The sequence below is a fragment of the Ovis aries genome, chromosome 8, assembly GCF_016772045.2.
Source record: "Ovis aries strain OAR_USU_Benz2616 breed Rambouillet chromosome 8, ARS-UI_Ramb_v3.0, whole genome shotgun sequence".
In the NCBI taxonomy this organism is placed as follows: domain Eukaryota; kingdom Metazoa; phylum Chordata; class Mammalia; order Artiodactyla; family Bovidae; genus Ovis; species Ovis aries.
In genome coordinates this window covers 47,963,419-47,977,301 of record NC_056061.1, presented here as the reverse complement: position 1 = coordinate 47,977,301, position 13,883 = coordinate 47,963,419, and the positions used below count along the sequence as shown (strand labels likewise).

General features: G+C 44.6%; 1 protein-coding gene and 1 long non-coding RNA gene across 11 annotated transcripts in view; one reads left to right on the top strand and one right to left on the bottom strand.

Moving 5' to 3' along the window:
- Positions 1-13,883, top strand: part of ANKRD6 (ankyrin repeat domain 6) — a 182,872-nt gene that overhangs the window by 131,747 nt on the left and 37,242 nt on the right. For 5 of the 10 annotated variants that reach the window (XM_015097383.4, XM_042253406.2, XM_042253403.2 and 2 more), the window contains exon 1: positions 13,644-13,818. The exons of 4 other annotated variants lie outside the window; for them this stretch is intronic. Coding sequence is in view for 1 of the 6 variants with exons in the window: in XM_042253405.2 (XP_042109339.1) it covers positions 2,922-2,984 (63 nt within the window). In the remaining 5 variants the exon portion in view is untranslated. Of the gene's footprint in view, positions 1-2,660; positions 2,985-13,643; positions 13,819-13,883 lie in introns of those variants that run through there. One more of the 10 variants, XM_042253405.2, reaches the window with a different exon arrangement.
- LOC132660242 (uncharacterized) lies at positions 9,727-10,466 on the bottom strand. The gene is made up of 2 exons (XR_009601634.1): positions 10,234-10,466; positions 9,727-9,910 (listed from the first exon to the last, which is right to left on the bottom strand). It is a non-coding gene; the product is annotated as an uncharacterized LOC132660242 (long non-coding RNA).

The window sequence follows — 13,883 nt, the reverse complement described above, 5'->3', positions numbered from 1 at the left end:
CTTAGTGGAATGAGGGCTTATTGGTCTGTGGTCCTTGCCTAAAAGCTGCCAGTCCCCAAGAGGCAGGCAATGGGAGAAGCAGATGCTTACAAGGCCCTTGGTTAGGTGAAAGTGTCCACTTGAGAGAATGTGTTGTCTGTCATAGGCTTCTTCCAAAAGACTCCCTATACCTGTTTTAAAAGATAGAGAAAAAAAATTTTTTTTTGCACAGCATGTGGGGTCTTAGTTCCCTGACCAGGGATTGAACCCTGACCCCCTGCTGTAGAAGATCGAAGTCTTAGCTACTGAACTTCCAGGGAATCCCCTAAAAAATTAAATATTTTGAACAGGTAATACATCCACATGGCTCTAAATCAGAAGGTATGAAATGTTGATAAGTCTTTCTTCTACACTGTCTCCCAACCTCTCAGTGTCTCCTGTTCTGAAGGCAACCCATGTTATCTTTCTTACATTTTTTCCCCTGAGATATTTCATGTGTATATGTGTAGATGGATGTGTCTCTATGTGTATCTCCATGAATTGTTTCTAGACAAATGGTAGGATACTATATATGTCCTCCTTCCCTTTGCTTTTTCTTTTTTTTTTTAATATTATTTTATTATTTGGCTGTGCTGGGTCTTAGCGGTGGCACGCAGTATCTTTGATCTTCATTGCAGTGTGCAGGTTCTTTTAGTTGTGGCATGCGGGATCTAGTTCCCTGACCAGGGATCAAACCTGAGCACTCTGCATTGGGAGCCCAGAGTCTTAGCCACTGGACCACCAGGGAAGTCCCTCCCTCTGCTTTCTTCAGTGAACTGTAATTGACTTCACCTATCCCCCGTCCACAGGTATTTAAATTATGTTAATCATCTGTTCTTGGAAATTACTTGCAGTGACTGACCTTGTCCTGAGGTCTTGTTGAGCAGCGTGGTTCTGTCTGTGGGACGGCTTTCTCTAAGTGGCACCACTGGGCAGGGCATGCGTGCCCTTTTCATTTTCATAGCCGGAGCAGAATTGTGCTGCATGGAGCTCACGCTGGTGTCCACGCTGCCAGCACCTGCAAGCGCTGCCCTTAACTGCTGTGACCCGGGCTCTATCGGCCCCTCCCTTCGCCCTCTCCTCCTGGCCCTTCTCCTGGATTTATCCTGCCTCTATCGCATCCTCGCCAGGAGCTCTCTGCAGTGGCTCTATTTGGCTTTTGAACCTCTCCCCTTTGGCTTGGGGTTTATAGAATTTTCTCTTTTCCACCTGCTCTGGGTTGTGTCTAATGACAACCTCCTGGGAGTCAGGGAGAAAAGCAAGGGGTGGCTGATGGAAGACCAGTGGTTGGAGTCTCCACAGTCTCCTCCCCTTCCTCACCCTACGCTCGCAGCTGGCATCCAGGGTTCCCTCCCCAGGCGGCCTGAGACTCTGCATCTCACACCCTGGAGCCAGTGTGTTCTCACCTCCCTAGTGAGGGCGGAGCCTGCGCAAGGCTGGTGTAGCCCAGTCCTTCTCTTGGATCCACACACTCTATGGAGGCCCTGCGGGTGTGCACTCACGTGTCAGGTCAAACAGAGAATGTGCTTTTTGTTCTACAGTAGCTAGAAGCATCGCCCTGTGGGAGGAACATCTCAACTGGGAAAACTCAGGCCTTTGTAGTTTATTGTTAGAAATCAAGGAAATTTGACATGTGGTAGTAATTCTGAGCAACTGTTATAAAATGAACACATGTTCAGATTTTATTTAACTAATCCATTAGTGAGAGAACCAGTAAGATGTTGCAACTGGTTCAAAAGAGAATGCAAAGAATTACAAATATGTAGGTCTCAGGAAAGCGGAAATAAATTTGCTTATTAGATCTAAAATTGGCTGGGATACACTGAATCTGCTAGACATGACTTATTGGCATTACCCTCGGGATTCTAAGACTTACAAAGTTGTGAAATAGCTCAAAGATAAGGAAAATAACCAGGAGATGACCTGGGATAGCACTGTGCCTGAGACAGGACTTCTAGTCATCTCTCTCTTTTTTATTCATTTTATATTTTAATTTTAAAATATTTTCATTTCAAAAATTATAGCAAAATATACATAACACAATATTTGCTACTTTAACTATGTGTAAGTGTTCCATTCAGTGGAATTAAGTGTGTTCACATTTTTATGCAGCCATCAGCCCCGTCCGTCTCCAAAATTTGTCTTCCCAGATGGAAGCTTGGTTAACCACTTGGTTAAACACCCATTAAACACTTCCTCCCCATTACCCCTTGCCCTGGTCACTTGCAACCACAGCTCCACACTCTGTCTCTGTGATTTTGTCAACTGTTTAAGAATCTCCCAATTTTTCCTTGTGAAGAGTAGAGGCAGTGAATCACATTCACCATCTCTGTGACTGTGGCCAAGTAATTAGTAGCCTCCTTGAACCTTGGTTTCTTGTCTGTAGCATCAGCCTAACCCCTGCCTCGGGGATTTGTTGCGCAGATCCATCAAGGTAATCCATGCAGAGTGCTTGTACAGTGTAACAGGGATGTCAGACAAGCTCAGGGGATGGTAGTTATTTTGATCATAATTACTGTTTCTTCACTGGGGTCCCCAGAGGCACAGGAGTTCTCATAGGTAGGTCAACAGTTCCCAGTATTGACCACATGTGTGATCACCTGGTAGACCTTTAAAAAAATACCGATGCCTGGTTTCTGATTGAATTGGAATGGGTGTGGCTGGGTTTGTTTCAGAGCCCCAGGTTAACGAGTCTCTCACTGCTCTAGGCCTTCCTCCCCAGGCTCAGGAGGGGAGCCCCTCATGAGTGGTGGGGCAACGCTCTGTACTGAGCTGTGGGCGAGTCAGTGGTAGACACCTGGGATCCACCACGCTCTTTGTGGAACCCCACAAAATAGTGGTATTCTCAATGCCGTAATACCTGCCAGAGGTACAGTGTGTAGGGAGGCAAGTGCATGCTGTGAATGGTATGGCTTGCCTGGGAGACACGCCTGGCAAGTTACTGGATCAGCACCAGGAAAGTCTGGGTAAGTTTAACTTCTGATGGTGCAGGTGTTAATTAGGCAGGCAGCCTGGGGACTCGTGTTTCTAGCAAAGGTACGAGGTGTCCCCCAGAGATGCTCTTTGGAGGAAGGAGAGGACAAGGTAAGAATGGGTATCGTGGGTCACACTGAAGTCCCTGCCTGGGCCTGAGAGGAGACGAGCTGTAATTGAGAGGAGTAAGCCTCGAAACTCAGGGATAGATCTGCAGCACTGACTCGAGTGTCTCAGGAGAGGCAGCTTTGGAAGGGAGCTCAGGGTGGGCCCCGATCTCTTGGCTGCTCTCTCGGCCTCTGGGGAAGCTTTGGGAGGGGTGCTGTTCTGCTGCCTTCTTGCTGTGTCTGCAGTGTGTTCAGCGCCGGTAAAGGTTGGGCCACTTTCCCAGCTCTGGACCAGCTTGGTGGGTGCGGCGGCCCAGAGACCCACTCCACACCGGGGTGTTCACACAGCTGGTCATCTGCATCCCCCAGCCCTGGGTCTGTCTGCACTGAAAATGGAAGCCTCAAGCTGCACAGCAGACTGTTCTACAGCCTAGGTTAATGTGCTGGTAATACTCCTAAAGCCCTGTCTTTGATAGATCCTCGTCACCTAGAAGAGAGACTGCAGTGTCATGGCACAGTCGGGGGTCAGCATTTGTAAATCCTCCCTGTATCTTTCCTGGACCCAATGGGTTGGAGGATCACTGATTTTCAGACCAGGAATCAGCCTATTGTATGACTTCTGAAGTGTCATCACCTAATCCATGCTCTGGGATTGTTGCAAAATGAGGAAGCCGAGAGCAAAGGGGCTTCCGAAGCTGCTGAGTTGCCCACTTGGGCCTCTGCTCAGATGCCAGTGCAGACGGTCTGTTGGTGGATCCTCTATTAGAGTTCTTTCTCTTTTCTTACTCTTTAAGCTGTAATGGCTTCAGTTTCAGAAAATAGATGAAGCCAGTAACTTGTCTAGAGACTGAAAATTCCTGCTCAGCAGGCCTCTTGGTTTGTTTCCAATGAAAGTTGGCTGTTGCATGTTTAAGTTGTTATAAACCAAGGAAATAAACCAAGATGGGTGAGGAGGAGGCAACTGTGCCTGGTCTTCTTTCAGCTGGTGTTTCTATCAAATAGAGCAATGTATAAAGAATTATGCACCATGAACAAGTGAAATTTATTCCAAATACGCAAGGCTGATTCTACATCAGTCAGTGTAATCCTACCATGTCAATAGGTGTCTTAGTCAGCTATAACATGATATGATAAATTGAGTGACTTAAACACCAAAAGTTTATTTTTCACACTTTTCACAACGTTTAAAAGGAATGGAATTTTGATACATGTTACAACATGAATGAACCTTGAAAACGTTTGCTAAGTGAAATAAGCGAAGTGAAAGGCAAAGGAGAAAAGGAAAGATATACCCATCTAAATGCAGAGTTGCAGAGAATAGCAAGGAGACATAAGAAAGCCTTTTAAAGTGAACAATACAAAGAAATAGAGGAAAATAATAGAATAGGAAAGACTAGAGATTTCCTCAAGAAAATTAGAGATACCAAGGGAACATTTCAAGAAAAGATGGGCACAATAAAGGACAGAAACAGTAGGGACCTAACAGAAGCAGAAGATATTAAGAAGAGGTGGCAAGAATACACAGAAGGACTAGACAAAAAAGATCTTAATGACCTGGATGACCACAATGGTGTGATCACTTACCTAGAGCCTGATATCCTTGAGTGTGAAGTCAAGTGGGCCTTAGGAAGCATCACTATAAACAAAGCTAGTGGAGGTGATGGAATTCCAGTTGAGCTGTTTCAAATCCTAAATGATGATGTTGTTAAAGTGCTGCACTCAATATGCCAACAAATTTGGAAAACAGTTTTGGCCACAGGACTAGAAAAGGTCAGTTTTCATTCGAATCCCAAAGAAGGGCAGTGCCAAAGAATGTTCAAACTGCCACACAATTGCACTCATTTCACCTGCTAGCAGGGCTTCCCTTGTAGCTCAGCTGGTGAAGAAACCACCTGTGATGCAGGAGATCCTGGTTCGATTCCTGGATCGGGAAGATCCCGTGGGGAAGGGATAGGCCACCCACTCCAGTATTCTTGGGCTTCTATGGTGGCTCAGCTGGTAAAGAATCTGCCTGCAATGCAGGAGACCTGGGTTCAATCTCTCGGTTGGGAAGATCCCCTAGAGGAGGGCATGGCAACCCACTCCAGGATTCTTGCCTGGAGAATCCCCATAGACAGAGGAGCCTGGCAGGCTACAGTTCATGAGGTCACAAAGAGTCAGACATTACTTAGCAACTAAGTACAGCACAGCACATGCTAGCAGAAGTAATGCTCAAAATCCCACAAGCTAGTCTTCAACAGTACATGAACCGAGAACTTCCAGATGTACAATCTGAATTTAGAAAAGGCAGAGAAAACAGAAACCAAATGGCCAACATCCACTGGATCATAAAAAAGCTAGAGAATTCCACAAAAAAACATCTGTTTCTGCTTCACTGACTATGCTAAAGCCTTTGGCTTTGAGGATTTCAACAAACTGTGGAAAATTCTTCAAGAGATGGGAATACCAGACCACCTTATCTGCCTCCTGAGAAAACTATATGCAGGTCAAAAAGCAACAGTTAGAACTGGACATGGAACAACGGACTGGTTCAAAATTGGGGAAAGGAGTATGTCAAGGCTATAAATTGTCACCTGGCTTATTTAACCTATATGCAGAGTACTTCATGGGAAATGCTGGTCTGGATAAAGCACAAGGTGGAATCAAGATTGCTGGGAGAAATATCAATAACCTTGGATATGCAGAGGACACCACCCTTATGGCAGAAAGTGAAGAGGAACTAAAGAGCCACTTGATGATGGTGAAAGAGGAGAGTGAAAAAGCTGGCTTAAAACTCAACATTCAAAATAACTAAGATCATGGCATCCAGTCCCATCACTTCATGGCAAATAGATGGGGAAACAATGGAAACAGTGACAGACATTATTTTCTTGAGCTCCAAAATCACTGTGGATGGTGACTGAAGCCATGAAATTAAAAGACACTTGCTCTTTGGAAGAAAAGCAATGAGAAATCTAGACAGTATATTAAAAAGCAGAGACATTACTTTGCTGATAAAGGTCCATCTAGTCAACACTGTTGTTTTTCCAGTAGTCATGTGCAGATGTGACAGGTGAATAAAAAAGCTGAGCACTGAAGAATTGATGCCTTATAACTGTGGTGTTGGAGAAGACTCTTGAGAATCCCTTGGATAGCAAGGAGATCAAACCAGTCAATCCTAAGGGACATCAACCCTGAATATTTATTGGAAGAACTGATGCTGAAACTCTAATACTTTAGCCACCTGATGCAAAGAGCTAACTCACTGGAAAAGACCCTGATGCTGGGAAAGGTTGAAGGCAGGAGGAGAAGGGGACAACAGAAGATGAAATGGTTGAATGGCATCATCAACTCAATGGATGTAACTTGGAGCAAACTTTGGGAGATGGTGAAGGGCAGGGAAGCCTGGCGTGATGCAGTTCAAAGAAAGGGGTTGCAAAGAGGCAGACACAATTGATCAACTGAAGAACAACAAAATGAAATAATAGAGACACAAAAGGACAAATATTGTATAACTCCACTTGTATAAGGCACCTTGAATAGTTGATTTAGTAGAGTTGAGAAGTAGGGTAGAGAGGGAATTCCCTGTTGTCCAGTTGTTAGGACTCTGTGCTTTCACTGCCAAGGGCCCTAGTTTTGGGGGAACTAAAATCCCACAAGTTGGCTATTTGGCCCCCCCAAAAAAAAAGTGGGATAGAGGTTAGCAGGCTTCGGGAGAGGGGAGTTATTGTTTAATGCATACAGAGTTTCTGTTTGGGATAATTAAAAGCTATGGAATTGAATAATGGTGATGGTTGTACGACACTGTAAGTATATGTAATGCCACTGAATTAAAAACTAAAAAACTGGTTTAAATGGTAAATTTTATTATGTATATTTTACCATAATAATTTTTAGAAAATTCACTCAAGAAGCAGCAGAAAACATAAATAGTTGAATTATCATAGAAAAGATTAAAAATGTGATTAAACCTTTGACAAGTGCTAGGGTCAAATGGTTCCACAGCCTTGTTCTACATTTTAACAACAGCAGTAACAAAAAAAGTTCCAATGTTATTTAAAGTATTATAAAGCATAGCTCAAAATGGAAAGCTGGATTTTATGTTATGAAACCAGTGCAACCTTAATACCAAAACCAAGTAAAGATAAATGAGAGTGAGAGAAATAATATAAGAACAATTGAGCAACCTCAAGTATGAATTAGAAGCAAAAATTCTTAATAGTCCTATTTAATAGAATACAACACATATCAGAATAGCACTGTGTGACCAAGTGGAGTTTGATCCAGGAATGCCAGGATGGTTCCTTAAATCATTACACCAATAGATTAAAAGGAAAACAAACAAACATATGGTTATATTAACAATTGCTGAAAAGGCAATGATTCCAATAAAAACCAGGAAATAAGAGAGAACGTTCTCGTCTCCCAGCCGTGGTTCTTCAGGCACTGGACTGCCATGCCTTCCTCTGTCAGTGTGTCAGCCCATTGAAAATGTAGTCTAAGTAGCTGCCAGTGAGGAGCATGGAGGCCGTTAACTGATACCTTCTAACTTAGGAAACTGATGTACTATAGGAATCAATGGGATTCTTAACAGCCAATTGAGTCGCTTGAATTATTTTGGTCCTTCTTCTGGTGGACCTTTCTAGAAACAAACCCAAGCCTGGCAGTTTGTGCATCACCTCAAAAAGAATAATCTTATTAATTAAGCCATTTTATTTGAATAATTGATTCCTGATCATACATGTTTTTAATCATCTCTCCCAATTATTTATGATTATTAGTCCCTCCCCAAAGTAAGACTTAGAGAAGCATTATGAAGCTTTTGGCATAGGAACCTGACGGTTGGTTTTTTTTTTTTTTTTTTTTTACCTGACGGTTTTAAAAGGGAAGACTGTAGTGACTTCCTGGTGGTCCAGTGGCTAGGACTCCACATTCCCAGTGCAGGGTACTCTGGTTCCATCCTGCATGCCGCAAGTAAAAATTCCGTGTGCTGCAACTGAGACCCAGTGCAACCAGATAAATAATTATTTTTAAAACTAATGAAAAAATAAAAGGAAGGCCTGTTCTTTCAGAGGACAGTATCCCTGCCCATGTACGATTGGACTGTTGATCCCTGGGGCAGGAGTCTTACCCCTGTCCCCCTGCTAAATTTTGTCTTATTAAAATTAGCCTGCCCTTTCAATTTGACATTATGTTGGATCCTGATTTTTGTCATCCAAGGACTTTATTCCCTTACTGCATCTTGTCACCTACAGTCTGATTAAAATGTGATGTGTCACTCATCCAAGGAGACAGGTAGATGAAACATATTTCTAAAATGGAAAGAAAGTTCTGAAGGCTTTTTAAACTGTATGTTTTTTAACGAACAGATTTATTCTCTCACTTTTTTTTTGTTCATGGCATTTTTTTGGGGGGGGGGTCTATTTTCTCCCTGAATGTCTTTATAACTTTGTTTTTATTGAATCATAAGCCTGAGAAGGACTTTGAAGTTTTGGATCCAAATCTACATCACTCCAAACAGTTGGAGCTCTGGAAATACTGTTTATGATAAGGGGACCCTGGGGCCACCTAAGAAAGTTGGTGGGGAATCTTCTATAGTTTAAAACCTAAGTGAGGGACTTCCCCGGTAGTCCAGTGGTTAAGGCTGTGTGCTTCCAATGACGGGGCCCAGGTTCAATCCCTGGTCAGAGAACTAATATCCCACATGCTGTGCAGTGCAACCAGGGGTAGGGGAAGGACAGAAGAAGCCCAAACAGTTAAAAAACAATCCAATAAATAAAAATATAACCTAAATGGCTAGGCCAAATGGCCAGGATTCTAGCTATTATTTGTTCTGCCACAAGTAACATTTTAGCTCTTGAAAATCACTGACCACCTACAAGCCTTACTACCTTTATCCAAATTAAACTCTCAGAGACTCTTTTCAATCTGAATATTATATTGTTTCTAAAATATGTGCCACTCTTACTTCACTAACATTACCACTTTCTTGCTCCCCATCTCTCTCTTTCCTATTTTCTATTCCTTCCTTAAAGCTTCAGGTAATACAGACTTTACTTGCCTCAAAAAAGACTGCATGACTCTGACCTATTATATTTCTCAGGCTCTAAAGAAAGGAAGTGTTGTCACTTTGACATTGTTACACTGATTTAGGTTATACCTAGATGCTTCTTGTCAAACTGTCACTCCCCATGTGGGTCACATCTCTGCAATGGCCCTCCTTGTAACAATCCCCCATTAAGAAGGTTCAGCTGTTTTATTTCTTCGAGCTCATGAGCCTCAATTACTTTAGCTTCTCTTTGCCCCATGGGTCTGTTGTGATCTTGAGCAAAAGTGTATCATTCAACAAAGGCAAAGTGTTCTGAGAATGGCTAAGCTCCTTCTCACTTCTTGGGTCCACTCTCTTAGACCAGGTGGCTGCCTTGAGGAGTCGGGGCTCAGCATCCATGGGGCAGGCATCCACAGAGCAGGTGTTTGTGGGACAAGTGTTGTCTGTGTGAAAGGCCGGCCCTTTAGTAAGGAGGATCAACTATACCTAAGCAGGAGAGAGGAGCTGTGAACCAACCTCCAGGTCCTGGCTGGAGTAATGAGTGACCAGGGTGTGACCCAGCACTCCCGGGCACCATGGAGTCTGTATGAAGAGAGAGTCTTTTTCCCCCCTGCAATTTAATTTTATTTATTTTTTAAACTGGAATATAATTGCTTTACAATGTTGTATTAGTTAAAGCTTTCCAGGTAGCTGCCAGTGCAGGAGACATAAGAGATGCGGGTTTGATCCCTGGGTGTGGAAGGTCCCCTGAAGAGTGCATGGCAATCCACTCCATTATTCTTGCCTGGAGAATTCCATGGACAGAGGAACCATAGGGTTGAAAAAAGTCAGACGTGACTGAAGTTACTTAGCGTGCATGTTGTGTTAGTTTCTGCTGTACAATGAAGTGAACCAGCCACATGTATATATACATCCCCTCCCTCTTGGACCTCCCTCCCACCACCCCCACCACCCCGCCTCGAGGTCATCACGAAACACCAAGCTGAGCTCCCTGTGCTCTCTAGCAGCTCCCCACTAGCTGTGTAAAATAGCTCTCCCACGTCTAGCTGGGAGTTAGGCTCTTCCAAATGAGTAGCAGAGACTTTCTGTTCAGAGCGCTTTTTATACCTGTGAGTATAATTTATGGGTCACCCGCTGGATCGCGAGTCACTCTGATGTTCCTGTGCAGCAATTCTGCTAGAAATCGGGACCCACGGGGCTCAATCTGCCAGAACAAAGCAGCACCCGGACCCGAGTTGTTGACAGTGAGGCCACTTTTTCTGTGGTTGTTGCCTGGCAACGTCTACTAGGCTCTTTGCTGTTCACTTCCCTGAACGCGAGTGGCTCCAAGCCTCTGCCCTTCGCTGGTTGGATGAGGGAGATGTGCTGCCTTGCAGGGTCCTGCAGCCCCTACCCCACTGGTCTCAGATGGCCGGTCCTGACCCCAGGGCAGGTTGGAGAACCTGCACAGCTAAAGCCTTCACAGAGAGATTTATAACCTCCAAGTGCACGTTTGTCACAGGGAACTTCAAAAACATCCACGCTGAGACCCCACCCTAGCTTGATGGAATCTGGAGGTAAAATTTGAGATTTAAAAAATATTTTCAGGTGAATCTATGGTGCAACAGTGTTGAAAACCCATCATTTATGTTATAGCTCAAAACATGTGGTCCTAATACTAGCAGCATCTGCTTCTCGTGGGAGCTTGTTTGTTGTTCAGTTACTGAGTTGTGTCCAACTCATTGTGACCCCGTGGACTGCTTCCCTGTCCTTCACTATCTCCCGGAGTTTGCTCAAACTCATGCCCATTGATTTGGTGATGCCATCCAACCATCTCATCCTCTGTCACCCACTTCTCCTCCTGCCCTCAATCTTTCCCAGCATCAGGGTCTTTTTCCAGTGAGTCGGCTCTTTGCATCAGGTAGCCAAAGTATTGGAGCTTCATCTTCAGCATCAGATCTTCCAGTGAATATTGAGGGTTGATTTCCTTTTGGATTGACTGGTTTGACGTCCTTGCTGTCTCAAGAGTCTTCTCCAGCACCACAGTTCAAAAGCATCAGTTCTTTGGTGCTCAACCTTCTTTTGGTGGCTCATATGGTAAAGAATCAGCGTGCAATGCACGAGACCCACGTTCAGTCCCTGGGTCAGGAAGATCCCCTGGAGAAGGGAACGGCAACCCACTCTAGTATTCTTGCCTGGAGAATCCCATGAATAGAGGGGCCTGGTGGGCTACTGTCCATGGAGTCGCAAAAGAGTCAGATAGGACTGAGCGACTAACACTTTGACTTTTTCACTTTCATCCTTCTTTATGGTCCAGTTCTAACATCGATACATGACTACTAGAAAAACTATAGCTTTGACTAGACGGACCTTTGTCGGCAAAGTCATGTCTGCTTTCTAATATGCTGTCTAGGCTGGCCACAGCTTTCCTTCCAAGGAGCAAGTGTCTTTTAATTTCATGGCTGCAATCACCATCTGCAGTGATTTTGGAACCCAAGAAAATAAAATCTGCCATTGTTTCCACTTTTTCCCCATCTATTTGCCATGAAGTGATGGGACCGGATGCCATGATCTTCTTTTTTTGAACGTTGAGTTTTAAGCTAGCTTTTTCACTCTCCTCTTTCACCCTCATCAAGAGGCTCTTTAGTTACCGGAGCTTGTTAGAAATACAAATTGTCAGTCTCCACCCCAGACCTACAAAATCAGAAACCGTTTAATGGGGCCCAGATAGCTGTCTTTAACAAGTCCTCTGCTGCCCTATGAAGTTTGCAGACCACTGGTTTAAGGCATAATATTAACGCACAAGCAAGCTAGTTTCATGTGACCTGTGAGTGTAACTGCAAAAGCACCAACAGAAAAGATGCAGTGGAAAAGTAAGGCTAAAAGTGACAAGTGAGTGTATGGGGTGGGAGAATCGCAAATGATTTGCTCTTATGTTCCAGATTTTTAGTGAAGTCCTTGTCTGTTTTTATTTTATTTTTTCTTCATTGCGGCACACAGGCTTTCTCTAGTTGTGTGAGCACAGGCTTCTTGTTGTTGGTGCAGTTCTGCCCATGGGGAGATCACGGCCTAGTTGGAAGTTCAGTCAGAACAGGATTGGTGGTTTCCTGGAGGGAGCTGAAGTGCTGTGGGCCTGGAGAAGGCAGCGGGGGCCATTTCTTCTTGGAGAACAGGAGAAGGGTGTTCCCATAAAGAAGGTCCTTCCCGAGAGACGTGGAGACTGGAGACCTTTGACTGTATTTCAAAAATGGCCGTGGATGAGATCCAGCTGGTGGGAAGCTCAACCCTCCAGCGAGGGCCCATTTGGTTACCTAGGGCACCTGAGATCCAGCTCTTGTCTGTGCCATTCATAAGATCTCCCCAAGGCAAAGGTGTGGGGGTGTCGAGGAGGAGGGGCAGCAGTTGGGGGTCTTCGGGGGTGAGGGCTGAGACAGAGGGAAGGAAACCGTGATGGATGCTGGGTGTGGCCTCACTTATCCTATCTCAATGGTTAGTGGAGACTGCTCCTATTTCAGACGAGTAAATGGGCTTAGGAGAGTGGCCAACACAAAATCAACCAGGTGTTACTAGTCAGAGTTGGGATTTGAACCATGCTCGTTGAGCTCCAGTGCCTCTGGCCTTTCCTTTTTTGGAGAGGGCACTCTGCTGACCTTGGATGAGGGAGGTACCTCTAGTCCAGGGCCATTCTGTTAACACCTTATAGTTTCTAAAGCACCCTCCAGACGTGATCTGGTTTTAAATCGCATCCGTGTTTCCTTCTCTGCCCTTCTGATTATTCATGTTCACTTGGACAAACCCTTTTGCTTCCTTGGGCTTCAGCGTCCACGGAGTAATCCCTGGTTGCTGACAAGGATGTTCCTCTGGCTTCCCCTGACCTGGCTCCCATTGACCCCTCGGCCCGTGGCCTCCTTCCCAGCCTGTCAGGGCAGCTCCTCCAGTCATGGTCTGCACTCTCCAGATGCTCAGAAACACTGTATCCTGCCATCTTGTCAGCCTTCCTCACCGCACACATCTCTCTCCTTATAATCATGATGGGCTTCCCTTTGTTCAGAATGCCTCAGAAACTTTGTGAAGGTCTCTGATCGGATGTCTTGGACAAGGACACATGGTAGGAGCCTGGGACCAGGCCAGCGAGGGGAACCAGGCTATTTGGCTTCATCTGATCAGCTGTGGACAGTTCGTCGGAGGAATCAAGGTTAACCAGCCCGCATAGAACATAATCGCCAGCTGAGGAAGGTCACGGTTTCATCTTATCTCCAATGCTGCCTTTTTATGAAGGCTTTTTATAGCCTGTTTTCTTGGGAGAAACTTTTTTCTTAATTAAGAATTCTAATTTTAATGTGAGCTCTGACCTCTTTCTTTCCAGAATCATTCTAATGCTTTGATTGCATTTCACAGGTTGAAATTAAAATCCTTTATTGTCTACTATCTGTTTTCCTGCAAGGCTAGTTACCCATGGCAAACTGGCCCTTGTCGAGAACACACATGTGTTTATCCTGCTAGAATATCAATAAAGGGCTTTGGGAAGCTCTGTCGAGATGCAAAAAAGGACTCAGGCCATATGAAACCCTTATTCCTCCAGGAGTGTTTCTGTATAGGTGGGGTCTGTTGTTAAATGCTGTTTGGAAACATTTCTTCACAGTGAACCTGAGGGAGAAAGCTAAGGGAGCATAATGTCTCCTCTAGAAGTTGGAGAATTCGGAGCTTGGCAAGGTCAGTTTTCCAGATAGGAATTCACTTACTCTGAAGAGTGCTGTTCTGGTGTGAGCCTCAGTGTC